The following is a 20,770-nucleotide window of genomic DNA, read 5'->3' as shown; positions in this document are numbered from 1 at the left end:
GCCAGGAAACATACACAGCAAGGGAATCCAGGAATGTTCCTTTATTTTACAATCTGGAACTGCGCCACCTATGGTATGATCTAAACACATGTACAAAATTGTCTGCTACAACGTCCTACCTATCAATACAAACTCAAGGTAAACCGCTCCAAACTCAATTGCAGAAAATATGACTTCAGCAACAGAGTGGTCAACGCCTGGAATGCTCTCCCTGACTCCGTTGTTACATCCCCTCTAACCCCACACAGTTTCAACCTTAAACTGTCTACCGTGGACCTCACCCCATTCCTAAGAGGTCTGTAAAGGGGGCGTGCATAAGCGCACCCCCATGCCTACTGTCCCTGTCTTACTGCCTCCATTTATCTGTACTTACTTTCTTTGTTTATATTTATGTTCGAAAGTATACTTGTTATCTTGTACATGTTTGACAAACTAATAAATACAAATACAATTTTTTTGAAGATATACTAAGACAATCTTGGAAAGGCTTTGAGTTTTTCTCTGCTCTTTTTTTTTTTAAACAAATAAAAACAAAGCCGTGTTATTTTGAGGTCTTTCCCCCCCTCACTTTCCACTTTCCGTGTGTGTTTGTGTATGTGTGTGTGTGTGTGTGTGTGTTGCTGTTTCTCTTTCCTTTAATGGTTCATCTATTCCTTCACCAAGCTCATCTCTACGTCCCTTTACAGGTACCAAATATTCAGCATTGCAAGGCCAAGAAGAATGACCAGATCCGGGAAACCTTAATAATACTAGCATCCTAAATTGTAATTAACATTGATAGAATGCATCCTATTTGCAATGGTGTAAGTTAACTAAGCAAAAATAGGGCGTCAAAACTCTTCAGTGAATACTATATAAATATCATTGTATTGAAACAATATTGTAAACGGAGAGTCCCCAACATACGATCACGATTGAGCTCAACATTTTTGTTGCAAAACGAGACGTTTGTTAAATGAGTTTTGCCCCATTTTGCAATCTTTCCCACCACAGTTGTTAAGTGAGTTGTGGCAGTTATTAAGTTAGCATCATGGTTGCTAAGCGAATCTGGGTTTCGCCATGAACTCTGTGTCAGGCCTGCAATTATATTCCTTTTAGAATTTTGGCCTGCCACACTTTCTCTTATTTCATTATGCTGTTTCATTAGTATAGTTGATGGGAGGGGGGAATAGACAGGAGTAGGATTGTGGAATGTATTGTTGTCATTTTTTACTAGAAGCCAAGGTCATCTTTTGTCTCCGCGCTTTTACACCTGACCAGAAGCAGCTGGGTAGAGATTCCAGCGTGGAAGAAGAAGATTGGACCATGTGATGGATTGTGGGTGTGGGGACAAGATCATGAACTTTTAACTGGGTGGGATTCTGATGTAATTTCCAGAATTGGGATTACACAGATGTGCTAAGATGTCTATTTATTAAATTGGATCGTTTTGCCTTGGACCCTGATTTAATTCTACATGATACTTGGAATGCTGACACTCTGCTTGATGGAAGGTCACAAAAAGTGATTTCATGACCCCAGATCACTGCAAGCGTCACAAATACGAGTCAGTTGCCAAGCATCTGAACTCTGAATCACACGAACATGGGGAGGCTGCAATGGTTGTGAGTGTGAAAAACGGTCATAAGTCACTTTTTAAAGTGGTGGTGTAACTTTGAACAGTCATTAAATGAACTGCTGTAGGTCAAGGACTACCTGTATTAAGATTTACATAAACTTATATTTTAATGACCCCATAATCGCTTGCATCCGGGTGGAATCGTGGCAACAGAATGGAACTGAGTGCTTACTGGCTGGATGCCCTTCCTGTCGCCAATGCAGAGTTTGCAGCTGATGATATATACTCATTGTGCCCAGAGAAAGAAATATCTGCAGCTACCTAGATTCGAACTCACAGCCCCCTACAGTGGCCTAGCGGTGGAGCTCTCACCTCTAGGCCACTGCACCACTCATTTACATAAACTTATATAAACACATAATAAGAAAGGAAGAAGAGAGAGAGAGAAAGAAAGGAAATCTTTACACAGCAGAAAGTGGAATATTAAAAACTTCCTTGACATCTTCTCGTGGTGACGGCTGACCGAATTCTTAAACATCTGGCAGCCCCGGTGACAAGTCACTCATGCATCACTCTAATATTTTAAGCAGGGGTGATCCTCCTACTTTATTCAGGGAGATAACTGGATACTTACAGCTGTCTTCCTCCTCCATAAACATTTTGCTGACATAGCAGGCGTAAACAAATCCGAACAGCTTCAAAGTACATGTTTGGAAAAAAGAGAGAAACGTGAATTAATGATTTGAAAGCAAAGAAAGGTACCGATTATGATCACACCAGGATCCAACCATTTAAACTGATGAGGGAAAAGTTTATTTCTTCCATTTAAAACTCCGCTGCTGTCTCAAACGATGCTTGACCATGCCAGTCCCTTTAGGTACAAAATTTGAAACAAGAGCAACACTAAATGGGTGAGATGGGCTGGTTCATTTAAACGTCTCAAAGAAGCGAGCCAACCGTGAGGCTCGGCATAATCGCTCATCGCCCTCGGAATAAAAAGCAAAGATAAAGCTGCAAAAGGATGGAGGAAGAGGAACTCTTCGAGATTTACCTAGAAGCAGTTCTGACTCATCTTTGTCATTAGGGTATATTTAACAAGCTAATTGTCAGGCTTAGAAACGTATTCAGGCTGCTTTCATTTGTATTGTTTCTCAGCTTGCCAACGGACTATGGGGAGAGAAGGGAGGGGGAATTGGAACATGTGGTCAAGCCCTGAGAACCAAGGTCACGTCAGCAGGTGTCTGCCAGACTTTCAAGACATCTCACAACAATATTGTGATGCTCAATTGGACAATGTAACCTGCACTAACAGGAGGGAGGATTCTACACTTTTAAATATATTGAATTGCCCTGGAATTAGCCGGAGCTAATTTTGCCTTCATTTTATGCTGAAAATTCTAAGAGTGACAAGAAACATCTTTTGGCATAATACCAAGTATCTGTGCCCAGCTTTTCATTATATGGTTCTAAACTCTTAATCGCTCTAGAAATGCCAAAATCAAATTTTCCTTTGGCACAGTAAAGAGTCCCAATAACTAGATTGACAATACAGAGATGTGTGGTGACTCAGCAGAAGCTTGCTGTGAGTTGCGTCGGGATGCAGGAATAATGAGCAGCTGTTGCTCGTTAGGGTCGTCTTCTGCAGATAAAAGACGGATGGTGCCACGCCTTAGTTGCAGAAGTCAACGTTTGTGGTTCGTCGTGTGGTTCATTGTTTCGAGATTCAAAGAGGCACTTGGATAAGTGATTTGCTTTCTGTAAACCTGGTTTACTCTAAGAGCTTTTTGTTTTTGCTTTTGCTGTGTAACTTTTTGCCAGAGACTTTATCTACGTTTATTTTTGGGCTCGCAGCCAACTTGAGCCAGGACTGATAAAGATATTTCCTTTGAAGTTCTGTCTGACTGTCATTTGTGAACGAGCGAAGAGGGGGGTCAGAACAGAGATGGTAGATCTGTTTTCTCAGGTTCATGGTAAGAAAGCTGTTCCTCTTCTTTTTCAGTTTTTCTCATCAGCTCCTCTGCTTCTTCATTTTGACTAGTCATAATGTAAGAAACACAGAGATTAGCCAAAACAATGGCACTATCTTGAAGGATGTTGTCATAATGTTTTTTTCACAATGGGCTCATAAAAACCAATTGCCTCTTTGTATTTGTTCTCTTGCATGAATAGTACATGAGCCACATTCAGTTTCCATACTTCGTGATCCTTGCAGAAGTCTACTGACTTATGGAACATTTTTTTCCAGCATGGGATAGTTCTCCATGTCCCAATAAATCTTGGCCTGGGCCATAAAGACAGGAACATATTTCTCCAGCGTCTCATCATATTCATTCACAGCTTTCGTTAGAGCAGTGTTTCTCAACCTTGGCAACTTGAAGATGTCCGGACTTCAACTCCCAGAATTCCCCAGCCAGCAAATGCTGGCTGGGGAATTCTGGGAGTTGAAGTCCGGACATCTTCAAGTTGCCAAGGTTGAGAAACACTGCCTTAGAGCATCATCATCTCGATTTTTCCTAGACTCCTGCACCTCTTTGGTCAGTTTTCTGAGCTGCTCTGTACTCAGTAAAGTTTTGCATCAGGTTTTCCATGGATCGCTTTGTCCATGCTTGCTGGTTTGGGTTCATCAGTCAGAATCTTGACACTTACTTAAACCTGCTTAATAGAACACAGTTGCTAAGTTCACATGACATTACATGCTGTATGGTTTGTACCCTGGATAAACCATATCGTTTTTTGCAGGGGAGGAGGACCTGCACCCTCCAGAGCTTTCTGAAACGCAGCTCCCATCGTCCATCACCAGTAACCGTGTTGACTGGAGCTTCTGGGAATCATCGGTTCCCCATCTATGATGGTCTATGCAAATGACCTCAGGAGATGGTGGAAAGAGATGCTGCCTAGGGAACGATCAAATAAGAGACAGCAGAGCGCAGAGCTGTCCAGTAAGTAGAGAAACAGGCTCAAAGGCACCCTCCCTAAGTTATCAGGCTTGGAAAGTTTGTGCTTTAGGCATGCAAGATTCTGTTAACGTTAATGAGCGATGGCTCAGCGGTTAAAGTCACCGAGCTTGTCAGCTGGAGAACTGACAGCTTAGGTTTGAGATCCGAGCACCTCGTGACAGGGTGAGCTCCCGTTACTTGCCTCCTAGCAGGTCGAAAGCATGCAAATGCGAGTAGAAGTACCACTTCGGTGGGAAGGAAACAGAGTTCTGTGCACCTTTGGCATATAGCCATGCTGGTCACATGACCATGGAAAGTGTCTTCGGACAGCGCTGGGCAAGAAACGGAGATGAGCATCGTGCCTTAGAGTCGCACAACTGACAGGGAAACCTTTACCTTTAGTTTTACAATAAAGTAGAATTAGTCCGTCTGGTTGTGTTCCCCGTCTAAGGCTGGCCTCAGTTTTGTAATTCAAGCTATCCAAATAGAGAAGGGCTTTTTTTCTTTTTTCTTCCTTCAGCTTAATATGCCACTTTAGTTGTAACTGACTCTGAGCAGCATATGTACCCAGTGCGTTATTCTGATTAAAAACAAATACCTAAGAAATGTACACCAAAATACCCCAGGCAATGCTAACAGGACTCCTAGATAACATTACACACTAGAGGAGAAATCAAATAGAGTATTTCTGATCGCAGAGCCATGCCGGAAATGTCAGTTTTAATAGCGTTTCAAAAACCTAAGAGGGTAAGAGCCGATGTAAACTTCAGGGTGGGGGAAATGTTATTTCAAGAGAAGATAACAATGACAATGATCAGAAGGTCAACAGTTCAGCGGTTCGAATCCCTAGCACCGCTAGGCAACAATATTTTGTGCGCCTTTGGCATTTAGTCATGCCGGCCACATGACCACGGAGACGTCTTCAGACTCTTTGTGCTGGCTCTTTGGCTTTGAAACGGAGATGAGCACCGCCCCCTAGAGTCAGGAACAACTAGCCCTTATGTGCGAGGGGAATCTTTTCTTTACCTTTAGAAAGCCTGAGGAGCACAGAGGATGGGGAACCTGATGTCCATATTGGATAGATACCTTATATATTTTTGTGGATCCAATGGGAATCAGAAGCAGGTTTGTGTTTTCATTCAAATGGGTATGAATTCTGCAGCAAGAACTAACTGTAGAATCTTTAGTGCCTCGGTTTTGTTCTGTTTTATTTATAGAGCCGAGGTGGCGCAGTGGTTAGAGTGCAGTACTGCAGGCCACTTCAGCTGACTGCTATCTGCAGTTCAGCGGTTCTAATCTCACCGGCTCAAGGTTGACTCAGCCTTCCATCCTTCCGAGGTGGGTGAAATGAGGACCCAGACTGTGGGGGGCGATATGCTGACTCTGTAAACCGCTTAGAGAGGGCTGAAAGCCCTATGAAGCGGTATATAAGTCTAACTGCTATTGCTATTGCTAGAAGGCCAAACCAACCAAGAAGGCATATTGATGCCACTTACTTACCGCAAGGAATATCTGCATTGCACTGCTCACCACCTCAATGTATTGATAATCTAGCAAGCATCCAGTTACGGTGATGACATGATGGTCCTCTAAGGCCAGGTTGGAGTTGATCACAGGAGTCACCAGGCAACCAGGACCATTCTCCATCCACCACGAGCGATGCAATGATGTGTTAAAGGTCATGATGAAGTCTCGGTCCTACAGAAATGGGAGAAAGATGAATTCAGCAGTGATGTTTGGACCACTATAAAGAGGGAGAATGCTTACTTACTCATCATCCTTTTGAAGTAAGCCATGATACACAAAGAGAAGAAAAACAGTCACCAGAAGCCATGACATCCAGGGTGATGGAAGTGTTAAAATTGGGAAGATGGTGGGCAGAGCATCACAGTACAACCCAAAAGAACGCAGTGTGCCGTCAATGAGTCAGTTTAATGTCAGGGTTCCAAGTAACAACCCCGTAGAAAGGAGAACTCCAAAGCAAGCAGGTTCCCCAAAGAACAGTTTTATTGGAGATGTCATATTGGCACAAACTGGTGAAAACCGACTCTGAAAGTTCCTGCGGTTTTCACCCGATTAAAAAAGTGAAAGTTCCCTCTTTCCCACAGCAATCTGTCATATTGTCCAGTCAAGATGCTAGCCGGTTGCCTGCTTACTTGACCTCTCCTTCTCCAGCCACCTGTTGGAATGTCCTTGGTTCCCATAGGAAACTATTTTGTTTTGGCAACAAAAACCCCATCTAACTATGTTCCATCTCCCTATCCTTTTTATTATTATTTTTTGCATTGTGGCAACCCTAAAGCCTCTAAAATGGCCCCAGCCAGGTTCGCTTCAGAGTTGACCTGTGCATACGCCATTGACTATCTGCCAATTGTGAACCCTGCAGAGGGCGATGACTTAATGAGCTCATAATTTCTGACTTTTGATGCACATCACAGCTTAGGTCGATCAAGATTTTTCACATAATACTTTCCATTAAGATAATAAATGAGTAGATTCCATGAGTAGCCTTAACCCCGCTCCATGCCACAACAGTACTGGTCAGTTTTAGTGTCTTCTGTGCAAGCTAGGATCCCTAATTTGTAGACTACCTCGTAAGTTGACACCGTATTGATCTTATCCAACTACTAGGAGATGCATACGATGCACCCATAATTCTTGCTCTTTGGAGAATGACAAGTTAGATCAATTAGAAGCCAGCTACCTTATAATCCCGACACTATTCCCTACCCTCCAACTATCAGACACAAGAAAATACAGAGTCAGCAAAGACCACTTTTGGGCCTTCTTCCTGCCTTGATGGCCTCTGGTCAATATGTTTAGCTAAAAAAAAAAGAAAATTCTGCAAAGGGATTTAGTCTTCCTTAAGTTTTGAATCCAAAGGAGACTATGGAACAAGTCAAGAGTTGAAAATTCATTGCACAATAATCTAAAACTTTTATTTACACCTGGAAAGGATTCACATTTATTTTGAGTGTGAGAGTGTATGTGTGTGTGTGTGTGTGCGTGTGTGTGTGATTGTCCTTATGACCTCTTTTTCCAGGTTGGCATGGAGAGCCTTTGGGGAGGTGTGTGTGTGTATATCTGTATGCACGCAGGCTGTTTTAGATGCACATCCTTTCTGAAAGCTTGCCTTACCTTATTTGCACTGTTTTTCATTAAGAAGAAATGAAGGCCTTGGAAAATATATTCCAGCACCTACACAACCACGATTGTGCAAGCCATGGGATATTTTCTATGACTTTCTAAGCAAGCAAAAATTGGACTTTGATGAAGGAAGATGGGAAGAGCATTGAAGCTTTTCAGCTTTAGTGTTGGAGAAAACTACCACCCAATTCTTCCTTACCCATGGGGCATTCTTGCAAATACTTTTTTCTCCTTGAAATGAACATACATTCCTCTTTACCCAAAAGAGGAAAATTCCAGATAGCTGCATTCTGGTTTGTTTATAGGTTTGAGAAGTAGAACTCTGCATTCATATTTCTCATTCACCTCTAATCCAAACTTTAAAAGACATTAAAGAGATTGTTGTGTCACCTTCAGCCCACGGAAGATGACAGGACATGCTGCTCTAGTCCTGAAATTGGTTCAATATATATTGGACTTCAACATTTCTGATTATTAATAACTTCTCCACAGAATTATACGGCATAGTCTTTGTTTAACTAATAATGGTAACGATGGCAGTAACAATGCCAGAAAAATAAACAATGATTCTTTTTAAAAGCTGGGCTTCGAATAAAATAATGTTTTTCAACCGTGGCCAATTTTAAAAGGTGTGGACTTCATTTCCCACAATTCTGGGTATCTTAAAGTAGCTAAGGTAGAGAAACCGTAGAAGAGCAGGCTGAATTGGAAGGCGGAGTTAAATGTGTCATCAGTTTGGAGTCGTTACATTGCCAGAAGAGGCCCAAGTCAAAGCTCCCTCCCCCCATGAATTCAATTGATCCTAATGTAGCACCAACTTTGCTTGGACCATTAGTTGACTAGGCTCTTGTAAATAGATAACTGTTCTGTGCTTTGAACTCAACAAATGCTCCTGGCTGGTTGCACAATTTAATAGTAATTAGAAGAAGCATTCCCCCTTGTCCACCACAAACAGGCCGCAACGCCTTTTCCAAAACGACATACGAGATCCATGAATCTATAACCCTGATAAAAGTGTGCTTTGAATTCACAAGGATCATCTCCTTGGAACCTGATTTAATCAGTGAACGGTATCTGAATGAGACACACACACACACATACACTGCCAATGCACTGATACTGCTCCAAGTAACGTGTTTCCCTGAAAATAAGACAGGGTCTTATTTTCTTTTTGCCCACAAAATATGGCTTGGGCCTTATTATGAGGGGAGGGTTTATTGTTTTGGGGTTGCCGGGTGGCTACTCTTTTCCGAGCGGGCTCCCAAAGAGCCGGGCACAGCCTCATGGGCGAATGGCTGTGTTGTGCTGTCGCCCCAGCCATGAAGCGACCACACTCACGAGCAGCCACCCGGCAAACCCCCTTTCCAGACAGGCACAGCGCCATTCACTGACCTAGGGGTATTGCCAAGCTGCGTGAGTGCCTGTTCACCACCGCCCAGCTCCCGCGGCCAGCTGCCGGCAGAGCATACAACCATAGAGCGTATGCCTAGAGCGGCCACTGCCGGAAGACTCGGTTTGGAAGCTGCCGAAAAAGCCATGCAGCGGTGGCGGAAGCGGAGGTACCCTTCCTCTGCAGAGAGAGCTGGGCCAGGGCATCGTGAGGCTGGGAGGCATGCAAGCGGGAGTGGAACAGCTGCTCATGCAACCCCCCCTCCAGCCGTGCAGAGCGGCTTTCACTGGCATTTCAAAGGCGCCAAGCCGCGGGAGCCGGGCGGCGACAAAAAGGCGCTCATGGGGCTTGGCGATACCCCTAGGTCAGTGAATGGCGCTGTGCCAGACTGGAAAGGGGGTTTGCTGGGTGGCTGCTCGTGAGCGTGGTCACTTCATGGCTGTTGGGTTGCACTGCTGCGACAGCACAACACAGCCATTCGCCCTTGGGGCTGTGCCTGGCTCTTTGGCAGCCCGCTCGCAAGAGAGCAGCCGCCCGGCAACCCCCTTCTTCAGCTGGGCACAGTGCTGCTCACCAACTTAGCGGTATCCCGAAGACACCAGGCAACATGATCACCTTTGCCTCCCTCCCTGCCGGTTCCCGCGGTTTGGCACCTTTGGGATACTGCTCGGTTGGTGAGTGGCGCTCTGCCTGGCCAGAGGTGGGGGGTTGTCCAGGGGGCTTATTTGTGGGGGAGGGCTTATATATTTGCCCACCAAAAAAATGTGGCATGGCCTTATTATCAGGACACGTCGTATTTTCGGGGAAACACGGTATAAATACAGCCTGATTTGTCTTCCTTCCCTCCCAGCCCCCCATCTTCCCTTGTGGATCAACCCATCTGTTTACAAAACAGAGCGGTGCGTGTCAACGTGTTATGTGAGCACTGCATTTCAAACAGAGCTTTGCCTTGGCTTGCAAAAACCTGTGCATAAAAGAGAAATGCCCCAGCGAGAGAAGGGGGTGGGGGAAAAAAACCCCACACAGAGCCTGAACACCTGGAGAGGCCAAACGCTCATTTATTTATAACACAGAGCAACACAGCAAGTCTCCCAATGGCCTCCCAGTATCCTGCCACATCTGATCTGCAATGTCAGCACTGGGAGAAGTTGATGGGGGGGGAGGGGGAGGAGGAGAGTTAATTTGAAAGGAACATGGAAGCATTTACTACCTGCGAACTTCTCCTGAATTCTAATCTCTATCCCAAGGAGCAACTGCCGCTGGAAAGGTGATGGATGGAAAACTATTGGGTGGACCGATGGCTCGAGAAGGGCAAGTTCTGGGTGTGATTAGAGGGGTAATTACCTGTGAAAGGTGTCCGACTTCCAGGTAGAAACAGATGATGAATGCATTCCAGCCAACCCAGACAATGAGCCACACGGCATACTAGCGAGGAAGAGAAAGAGGCAGGTTGAAGAGGTACAATGGGGAAAAAAAACTATTACAACAATTGGAGATATATGCTTGTTCTCCTTCGTTTCTACCCTAAATATATCCACCTGCAGAAACACAACGCACATTGAAGGCTTAAACTTAAGAATCCGAAGGAAGGAAGACTCCTATATCAGTGGACCGTCTTAATCATTAGAGCCTAACTGCCAAAATCAGAGTGGGTTTGGGCATAATCCTAAACTCTGATTTGCTTTATTATTATTATTATTATTCTGATCGACAAGCTCAACGTCTTAACCTTAGATCAGAAAGGTCGACGGTTCGAATCCCTAGCACCGCATGACAGAGTGCGCTTCTGTTACTTGTCCCAACTTCTGCCAACCTAGCCGTTCGAAAGCACATGAAAAATGCAAGTAGAAAAATAGGAACCACTTTTGGTGGGAAGGTAACAGCGTTCTGTGTGCCTTTGGCGTTCAGTCATGCCGGCCACATGACCACGGAGACGTCTTCGGACAGCGCTGGCTCTTCGGCTTTGAAACAGAGATGAGCACCGTCCCCTAGAGTCAGGAATGACTAGCACATATGTGCGAGGGAAACCTGTATCTTTAATTTACACAAAGCAACAATCCAACACATTTCTCTATTTTGAGAAAAGAAGCAAGAAAACCCTACAGAGTAGGATGCTCTACTTACCAGCATGAGGTATCTGGATCTGTACTGAAGGGTGCCAAAAATACCCAGGATGACGGCCATAATGTGTAAAAAATTAGCCAGGATCGGCAACCATTGATAACCCAGGAAGTCAAATATCTGTCTCTCCAGGGCTGCAACCTACAAAAGACCATAAAAGGCAGACAAAGAATTCTTCATGGCACAGCGTTACACAGAATAAGAAAGCAGCAAAGCCTACCACAGAATTAATAAGAAACCCTGTGGGCTATTAGTCAAAACCAACAGAGATGTTGGCATGATGCATTGGCTGCTGTCAGAAATATATTCCGAAGCAGGGGGATTTATGGGGGATCCATCACAAGGCAAAGAAAAGGATGTTTGCACTGGCAAATGGCACCCGTGGAAATGACCACCAATGGGGCGATGCCTCAGTTGCCAAGAGCAGCTAAAGAAGACCGTTGTCCCCAAAGTGATAAACCTGGGTAAGTCCCTAGGAGCATCTTTCTTTGAATCCCAGAGTCTGTAGATATTCTCGGTTATCCCGGCCATGGTTGTCGCAAAGATGCATTTTTCAGGAGGCACCTGGACTTTCTTGGTTTTTTCTTTTGAAGACATTTTGCTTCTCATCCAAGAAGCTTCTTCAGTTCTGATTGGATGATAGTGGGGAATGGAAGGATTTATATTCCTTGGAGGCAGCTGGTCATTTGCATCCTTTTACAAGGTTGTTGGAGCACTTGGGGGTTTATCTGTGCCACCTACAGGAATCAGGAGCACCACTCAGGTGATCTTCATGACATAGCTAAGCTTCTAGGTGGCCTTAACGACTCGCTCAAAGGATGCAAATGACCAGCTGTCTGCAAGGAGTATAAATCCTTCCATCCCCCACTACTATCCGGTCAGAGCTGAAGAAGCTTCTTGGATGAAAAGCGAAACAAAGGAAAAACAAGGAAGTATAGTTGCCTTTTGAATCCAAGACTTATTTTAGGAACATTAGAAGCTTCTCGGGATGGATGTCATTCATTAGCAACCTCTTTCCATGGTTCTGAACTGCTGTTTTTCTGACCTTATGAACTGTGCGTGGTGGCTCTCATCCTTTAAACCGGGAGTCCCAAAACCCCAGGCCATGGACCAGTGCCAGTTCATGGCCTCTTAGGAACTGGACCTCACAGCTGTAAATGACTGAAGCTGCACATGTGGAGGATCCAGGTTGCATGCTCCTCCTCCCCAACCTCCAGTCCATGGAAAAATTAACTTCCAAGAAATGGGTTGGGGACCGCTGCTTTAAGCCAAAGCAATCTTCACTTGAATTGACAACCCCAGGATTTCATGGCAAGCTATAAATTTCAGAAGATGATGGGAGGGTTATGATTTGTTGAACAAAGAAGGGATTGAGGTCTAGATCAGTGTTTCTCGGCCTTTGCAACTGGGGAATTCTGGGAGTTAAAATCCATGTGTCTTTAAACTGCTAAGGTTGAGAAATGCTGGTCTAGATTAGGAATGTCAAACTCAAGGCATGATGACTAGATGCGGCCCGAGGGTGCTTCAATCTGCCCCATGGAGCCACCCTGGAAACAGTGAAGGACTGGCCTGTGGTGCCTCTACAGCGAAAATGGAGCTCTATTCTCGCTAGCAGAGGATTTCAGGAGGTCTTCACGGTTAAAAATGGGGTTCAGGAGCTGGTTTCCGCTGGTAGAGCACTCGGGCCACTACAGGTGTCCCCGACATGAGTGACATCAAGCTGGCCATGCCCACCCTGGCCACGTCCCTCCAGCGCGCCCCCCCCCTGGGTCAACACAACCCTGATGCGTCCCTCAATGAAATTGATTTTGACACCCCTGGTATAGATGGACTTCACTGACAACCTTCCTATCAGGATAAATTAAGTAAAATTCTCATCAGTGGAGCACAGCCTTCCTGCGCCTACACAAAGTGATCAAAGGATGCGCATGAATATCTTTAACCAAACAATCATCTCTCAAGGGCTCTGCTTCACACATTTTAAACTCTGAACCTAAGGGAATTCTTTTCGCAGATGTTCTCAAACCAAGAAGGGTAAGCAGGCATAAACTATGTAAGACAAATCAGTCTGACTGCTATTCACACCCTCTGCCACTCCCAACGATCAAGCCAGTTCAAAAACTGAAAAGAAATCCTCAAGTATCATGGAAAATAAGTTTGCAGTCAAACAAAACTGCTTTCACAGAGAAAGTAAGCTAGAGATTTTCAAGGGAAGCTTGGGCCAGCAGCACCACCCACAAAGCAGCATTTCCTAGGGTTGAGCAGGGGTAAAATGCTACCAGTTTGCCTGAACCGGTAGTAAAAAAATGCTACCAGTTCAGGCAAACTGATAGTTCCGACGATCAGCTGTGCGACAATCAGCTGTGCCGCACGATTTATATTCACTAGAAAGCAGGAAATCCTGATTTCTAGCTAATCCAAATCATGCGGCACAGTTGCTCCCTTCCCCCTCACTGTTCTACTTACCTTTGCAGACTCAGAAAAGGCTTCTTGATCCTCCTTTTTCAGTGCTGCAAGATAGTGCCTACGATGCGCATGCGCGCAAAGCAAACCATTAGCAAAGCGAACCGGTAGCAAATCAAACCGGTAGCAAAGTGAACCAGTAGCAAAGTGAACCGGTAGCAAAGCGAACCGGTAGCAAAGTGAACCGGTAGCAAATCAAACCGGTAGCAAAGCGAACCAGTAGCAAAGCGAACCAGTAGCAAAGCGAACCGGTAGCAAAGCGAACCGGCAGCAAAGCGAACCGGTAGCAAGGCGAACCGATAGCAAAACGAACCGGTAGCAGAGCAAACCGGTAGCAGACTTCAGAGCATTTCACCCCTGGAGTTGAGGGTTTATGTCAGAACTCAGATGGATTGAACATCAGAGAAAAAACATCTTGACAAAAGAGGGATACCCCTAGATTATTGCTGGGGTGGGGGGGTGTTTGCTAACTTCTCTCCAAAGCTTTCATTAGAAATTGAAAACAAGGCAGAATCCTTGAATCCAGGCCAAGATTTCCCTGCAAGCCCCTGAAATTAACCACACCTGTCAGCGGGGATCCTGTCTCCATACTTCTTTCCTTCCCCTCTCCACATCTCTAGTTTAAGTCTGACAACCCTCATAAATCATTTTTGCAGGTGACTTCTCGCCTTCTAGATTAGGCTAATTGGGTTCCTAGCAGCCCTACTGAACACAGGCCTCCCAATCCTGTGAGGGTAAGAGTCGTTGTTTCCTTGGTGGACCTTCCATTTCCCTGAGATGAGATCAGCTATGAATCATGTAGTCCACCTCAGGGGCCTAGGGTTAAAAAAAAAAAGGGCTGGCAATTAATCTCTGACAATATTAAAATGGTCTGCCATAGTGTAGCTTTCCACAACTGTTGCTCTTGCAGTAACAGCTCCCATCGTAGGTGTCTCCGTGGGGATTGGGCCTAGTGAGAGTTAGCATCCAACACATCTGGTAAATTGCAGTTTCAGCACATCTGAAGGAGGCTCCAGGATAGTGAACATGGTCAGATTAATCATGATAATGAAATGCTATGCCAGTTCCAAGACAGGACCTGCTTAAGCTTAGTGCAACAGAAAATAATCATTACTACCCACAGTATTAGAAGAGTGGTGAGATATGTAGCAGATTGTAGATTGGGTACAAGTCTCATCCCACTGAGATTGGTCCACTCCACCCATGCCAACATAGGAAGCAGCGGTGGGATTCAGCCAGTTCGCACCTATTTGGGAGAACCGGCTGTTAACTTTCTAAGCAGTTCGGAGAACCGGTTGTTGGAAGAAATCTCATTTTGTGTTTTTCCCCCCCACTTTGCAGGGCTAATCCTCTAAGGAAGGCAGGAAGGAAACATTCTGGTGTTGTTTCTAGCCTGATCTTTATTGCCCTGCTTACAGAAACTGCCTCTCTGGTTAACCCTTATCACATTGTCACAGCTAAGGTGAAGCGCCCATCGACCTGAGTGACGTTGAGTTGGCCACGCGCGCATGGTCACATGACCACTGAGCCCCACCTACCCAGCTGGTCCTTAGGGCAGAGAACCGGTTGTTAAATTATTTGAATCCCATCACTGATAGGAAGCATGCAGAGGGCTCCATAGGTCAGGGTATTCCAACTGGCAGGGTCCAGAAGAGCCTTCTCTGCCATTGCACCTACCCTTTGGAACATCTTGCACCCTGGAGTGAGGTCAGCTCCCACCCTCCTGACTTTTTGTAAGAGCTTAAAAACGTGGCTGCCAGTTGGCCTGCAGCTTCAACGGGGAAATTTCACATTGGGGATGGTTGATAGGTTAATAACAGATGTCACTTCCCCCTCTTCTCATCCTACTCCACCCCTCCCCGTCTTTTAATTGGGGTTGAGAATTTGTATTTTATAGAATTGTTTGCAGCATTATATACTTTAAAGTTTTTAATATTGTACTGTAAGCTACCCAGAGTTACTCTACGGTGAGATGGGCGGCCAATAAATATAATAAATAAATGAAAAAGGGAATGTGCAGGAGAGGCTCCCACCTTGCTAGAGCTAAGGGAGCGCCTGCAAACTAGCCAGTAAGAAAAAAAGTTTTTGTCGTCCCCGGCACCCAGGAACACTCTGCAGGCTTCAGCAGGGATGGGGAAAGGCAAAAACACCCCTGTTTTTGCAAAAAATGGGCAGAAAATGGGTTGGTTTTTGCAAAAATGGAGGCATTTATGCCTTCCCTCGGCCCTGCTGAAGCCTGCAAAGTGCTTCTGGAGGCTGGGGGAAGGCAAAAACGCCTCCATTTGTGCAAAAAAATGGCCCATCTTTGGGACCTCTCTGGGATTGGCATGCGCACACCATTAAAAAAGGGGAGAAATTACTTTTTTTTTTCAATGAAGATTGTTCTGCACATGTGCAGAACAGAAAATAAAGATGGCGGCACCCGGGATAGAACCGGTACGGTCACCGAACCAGTCCGAACCGGTAGGAACTCACTTCTGCTTGAATTGTTCTTAAGCCTTAAGTCTGTCTTCATTGGCTTGGTGGCTTCACAGAGGGTTTGAAGATCCAGCTTTGCAGGAGGAAAGTATTAAGTCCAATCCCTAATGCTGCCTCTTTAGGGAGGTATTGAAAAATCTCCCAAGATCCTTGAAAGCCACTAACAGTCAAGGCCTTGGAGACACTTCATCTGGCTACTCTATATTTAACTAACCCTTTGTGCAACACTACACTCCCTTTTATATCCCATGTGGCTATTGGAGCTCAGCACCAAAACAACCTTGAGATTAATTGCATCCCTATGGGCCATTATCCTTGAACTGCATGATTTCATTTGCTATATATGCCTTGGGCTTGGTAGTGGAGATGTCACTTAATTAAGCTGCACCAGAAGTAACGTTTCTGAATCAGTGAAACTTCTGGTACCATTCCAGGAAGCCCATGTGTCATTTGGGGTTCTTGAGCCCTCTTATTTGTGGCAGTTAATATTAACCATCAATTTTCCAGGAGTTTGGGGAAATATATCTACAAGGGAGGGAGGGAGTGAATCAGTGGTGGGTTTCAAAAAATTTTAGAACCTCTTCTGTAGGTGTGGCCTGCTTTGTGGGAGTGGCTTGCCGGCCATGTGACCGGGTGGGAGTGACTTGCCAGCCATGTGACCGGGTGGGCATGGCTAACTTGTAAAATGTGGTGAAACTCACTTAACAACACTCTTGCTTAGCAACCAAAATGTTGGCTCAGGAACTCTGGCATTAAAGTGTGCAAGTCTTAAAGCTGTCAAGTTACAAGACCCTCGCACCCCCAACCCTTTAGAAAAAAAACCCCAGGGGTGTTCAAACTTGACAGCTTTAAGACTTGTGGACTTCAACTCCCAGAATTCCTCCTCTCGCTCTTCATCTTGATGATGTGCAGATGGGCGGGGGGAGGGAGCTGGAACCAGTTCTGAACGGCACTGTAGATTTGTGGAATCTCTTCTATAGAAGAGCTTAGAACTGGCAGGAACCCACCCCTGGAGTGAATCCTCAGTGAGGAGGTAAGGCTGCAGGGCAACATGTAAAGAGGATGAGATACCATCTGTATATTTGATAATGCCTTGAATCTCTCTTCAGATCTATGCCATTGGAGAAATTCAAGGAGAGCTTGCTCCAACCAGGTGCCTCCAAGGCAGACTTCAGCTCCTCTTGTTTCCCAAGGGAACAAGGCCAACACCCAAACCGGCTAACAGATAACTAGCCTAGAACCCTTTAAGAGCCTGGAAAAAATAATTGCAAGCTTGATTGCAAAGCAAATTGCTGCAGATGAGCACCTGCTAATTTTGTTCTTACGCATAACCATCTTCTGCTAGAAAGCATTCTGCCTGCAACATTTGGCACTGCCACTACCAAGCTATGGTATCTTGATGGGAAGGCACAAGCTGATAGCTTAATTGGCTTTAAATGAAGATGACTGTATGTCCTGATTATTGCTTTCTTTAGTAACAGCAGTTAAATTGCTGACAATTAGGTTTCACTTAAATTGCAGGTGAAGATATTTGTGCCGGAATGGTAATGTGCCCTCATAATAACAGAATGGTTGCCCATCAAGCTACGGAAAAGCAATGGCACTTCTTTTTGACTCTAGATAGCTCCCCAGTAATCTACTCAGAGATACAAAGCTGTTTTTTGTCCTTGAGTCTGCCTGCTTCCAAAGCATCTTATTTCATTATATTTTATTCAAGTGCTACCAATACAAAGCAAATGAAAACAAAAAGAGGGAGGAAGAGAACACCAAGACACAGTTGTCTTCTTCTGGTCCTCTTGTTGCAAACTGAATAAAGGCAGCAACAAGTTGGGGGGCTTTGGCCAAGGCCAATGTGGGAATGTAGAATCTCATTAATTGCAAATTAATTCAATGGTCTGGGATCATACAATGCAATGGATGTTTTTGCACAATGTAGTTTGACTATGGTTTATTCCAGGGGGGGTCTCCAGATTTGGCAACTTCAAGACCCACGCTGGCTGGGGAATTCTGGGAGCTGAAGTCCACAAGTCTTAAAGCTGCCACGTTTGGAGATCCCTGCTTTATTCAATGAACCCAGACATTGTCGGAATTAAAGCTGGCAAGTTGTGACCAGCAAGACTGTTATGTCAGTGCAGAAAAAAAAACAGTTTGCACCAAACAATCCATTATGATGAAGGATGGAAGGGGGGAAAAAACCTCAAGATTTCAATCTGGGAGCAAATACATATATAATTAGATTCTTAGGCCTCGTAGAAGACGATATATCTGCAATAACAGCAACTTATCCAGTGTAGCTCTGCTTTTAATGTTTCTGTGAGAGCTCTTGGATACAGTTTGAGTGTTTGAAGAGAATTATTGCAATGCTTTGAGTGTCCTTCTGGCACTTTTGGCTTCATGGTTATATGCGCACCAGACCAATCAGGCTGTTTCAAAATTGTGATTGAACCTAGGCTAAGCCAAGATTTTTTGGTTATTGCAAGGATATTATTCAGAGAATAGAATGAAGAGAGGTTCCTCATCCCATGCCATGTTGGTCAACTTGCCTGGTTACAAAAAAAGGCAAAATATAAATATAGTGACTTAGGTGACACAGCCCTTCAAAGAAATAGCTGCTCTTTATGATAATGACAAAATCAGCAACATCATAACCAGGATGCCCAAGTCTGGATTCGTTGACTTCCTCCTTCCTAAATTAAAATGGAATGGAATGGAAGCAGAACTGAATACTTTATTTGGCCAAGTGTGATTAGACACACAAGGAATTTGTCTCGGGTGCAAAAGCTCTCAGTATACATGCAAGGCAACATAATGATGATGATGATGATGATGATGATGATGATGATGATGATGATGATGATGATACCAATAAGGTTAGGGAAGAAGATCGGAAAAAAGGGATAATCTTTATCAAATCTCACAAAAATCTGCTCTCACGCTCCAAAGTCAAAATGCCATCTTTCCAAAAATACAAATAGTAATAGCAACAGCACTTTGACTTATATACCACTACACAGTGCTTTTACAGCCCTCTCTAAGCAGTTTACAGAGTCAGCCTATTGCCCACAACAATCTGGGTCCTCATTTTACCCACCTCCGGTAAGGATGGAAGGCTGAGTCAACCTTGAACCTGGTGAGATTCAAACTGCCAAATTGCAGTCAGCCGGCAGGCAGCAGAAGTAGCCTGCAGTACTGCACTCTAACCACAGCACCACCGCAGCAAATGGGACTATATCGAAAGATTATATTCGTATTACATTGGATTAAATTTTGCTTAAGGAAAAAAAGTGAGGCATCGTAAGAGGTGCTCGCAGGAAAACACAATCTCTACCCCAAAAGGCTTATTCAGAAAATCTTCCTTTTAGTGTCTTCCTTGTGTTCTCGCTCGCTCTCATACAAGGATGACAGCCATTTATAGAGATGACTCAGTGCCACCTCATTCTTTAGGTAGCTTAAGTTACGTACCAAAAATCACGGAGGGACACAAAGAAGAGACGTGAAACACAACTGCCCTTACAATTTGGACTTTTAAAAGGATATAAAGCCCTCTATTCTTTCAGCTAAAGTGTCAAACCCTTGGCTTTTAAGCTCACAGTAATGGAATTGCATGTTTAAATGTCAGGGTCAAACTTCAACCTTCTCATAAAAAGCAAGTAGCCACAAATTTCTGTTATTTCAAGTAACTCTCACCTATATAGATGCAAATTTTGGGGCAACTACTAAATACAAAACCCCATTATTATTTTTTTAAGGATGCCAGGCTGGGTTGACATCCTGTTGCCTAGTCTAACAGAACATTAATAAAATTGAAAGAAGCTACATTTCTTTGGGTTTGACTTAATAGGTGCTAGGTTACCATTGGAGAGCAGTGTTTGCCATGAGGTCAATATTAACCCCAAGGATCAATTTGATTATCCAAGGGGTCAATAAATGGCCTACGGTCAAAAGGGGGGGCAGTAAATGTCAGGGAGTCAACAAGTGATTGATAAATGATGGAAGGTTGATTGGGGATCAATAAATCTTTCCAGATCTCTGTAGAGCTCCATGGAAGTCCCTGGTCCTGAAGGGGAGGTACTTAGTGGTGAGACAGTATTACCCAGGGTTGGATGATCAAGTTGGATGAACAAGAGCAGCCTTGAGTTGTATCTATTCATTATTATTAGTGGTACTATTAAATTTGGTACTTATTAAATTATTTTCATGTAATGTTTGGACGTTGACGAACAATCTGAATTTTCATGAAAAGTTGATGAACTGAAAAGTATGGTTGAGATGCAACAAATTAGAAGAAGCAGAACCTTATAATTGCACCAATGATCCTTTGTCACTTTTTTTTTTAGAAATGGGAAGGATTTGAGAAGGATCAACATTTCCTCTTTCTTTTCTGCATTTTCTTATTGCTCTTTCAGTATATTTTTTTCAGCCCATCAAATCACTTCTGTTCTTGTAAAGACATTTTTGAATTCCCTTCCCAAAAACATATGTATTGTCCCACTAGCCCTTTAGCTTTATTTTACTCTAGTAAAAAGAAAAAAAATTGCCAGGAGGAGCAGCTGTTTATTATTTCCAATATATCAAATATTTCCTTAAATTGTGATTTGTTCATTCTGGTTTCACAAAGGGTTGGGTTCACACAGCCAGAGGCAATATAAGGCAATTTTTTCTTTCATAGTATAACTT

At 44.1% G+C, this 20,770-nt stretch overlaps 1 protein-coding gene across 1 annotated transcript in view; it reads right to left on the bottom strand.

Moving 5' to 3' along the window:
* Positions 1–20,770, bottom strand: part of NKAIN1 (sodium/potassium transporting ATPase interacting 1) — a 40,445-nt gene that overhangs the window by 7,001 nt on the left and 12,674 nt on the right. The window contains exons 2-5 of the mRNA XM_087727415.1: positions 11,156–11,293; positions 10,376–10,456; positions 5,995–6,192; positions 2,193–2,253 (exon numbers count right to left, since the gene is read on the bottom strand). Of these exons, the coding sequence (XP_087583541.1) occupies positions 2,193–2,253; positions 5,995–6,192; positions 10,376–10,456; positions 11,156–11,293 (478 nt within the window). The remainder of the gene's footprint in view (positions 1–2,192; positions 2,254–5,994; positions 6,193–10,375; positions 10,457–11,155; positions 11,294–20,770) is intronic.

This window comes from Thamnophis sirtalis, unplaced genomic scaffold (assembly GCF_051295495.1).
Source record: "Thamnophis sirtalis isolate CommonGarterSnake01/CBP01778 unplaced genomic scaffold, rThaSir2_p1.2 scaffold_13, whole genome shotgun sequence".
Lineage (NCBI taxonomy): Eukaryota > Metazoa > Chordata > Lepidosauria > Squamata > Natricidae > Thamnophis > Thamnophis sirtalis.
Note: the sequence above shows the minus strand (reverse complement) of the source record. Positions and strands in the feature narration are given on the sequence as shown.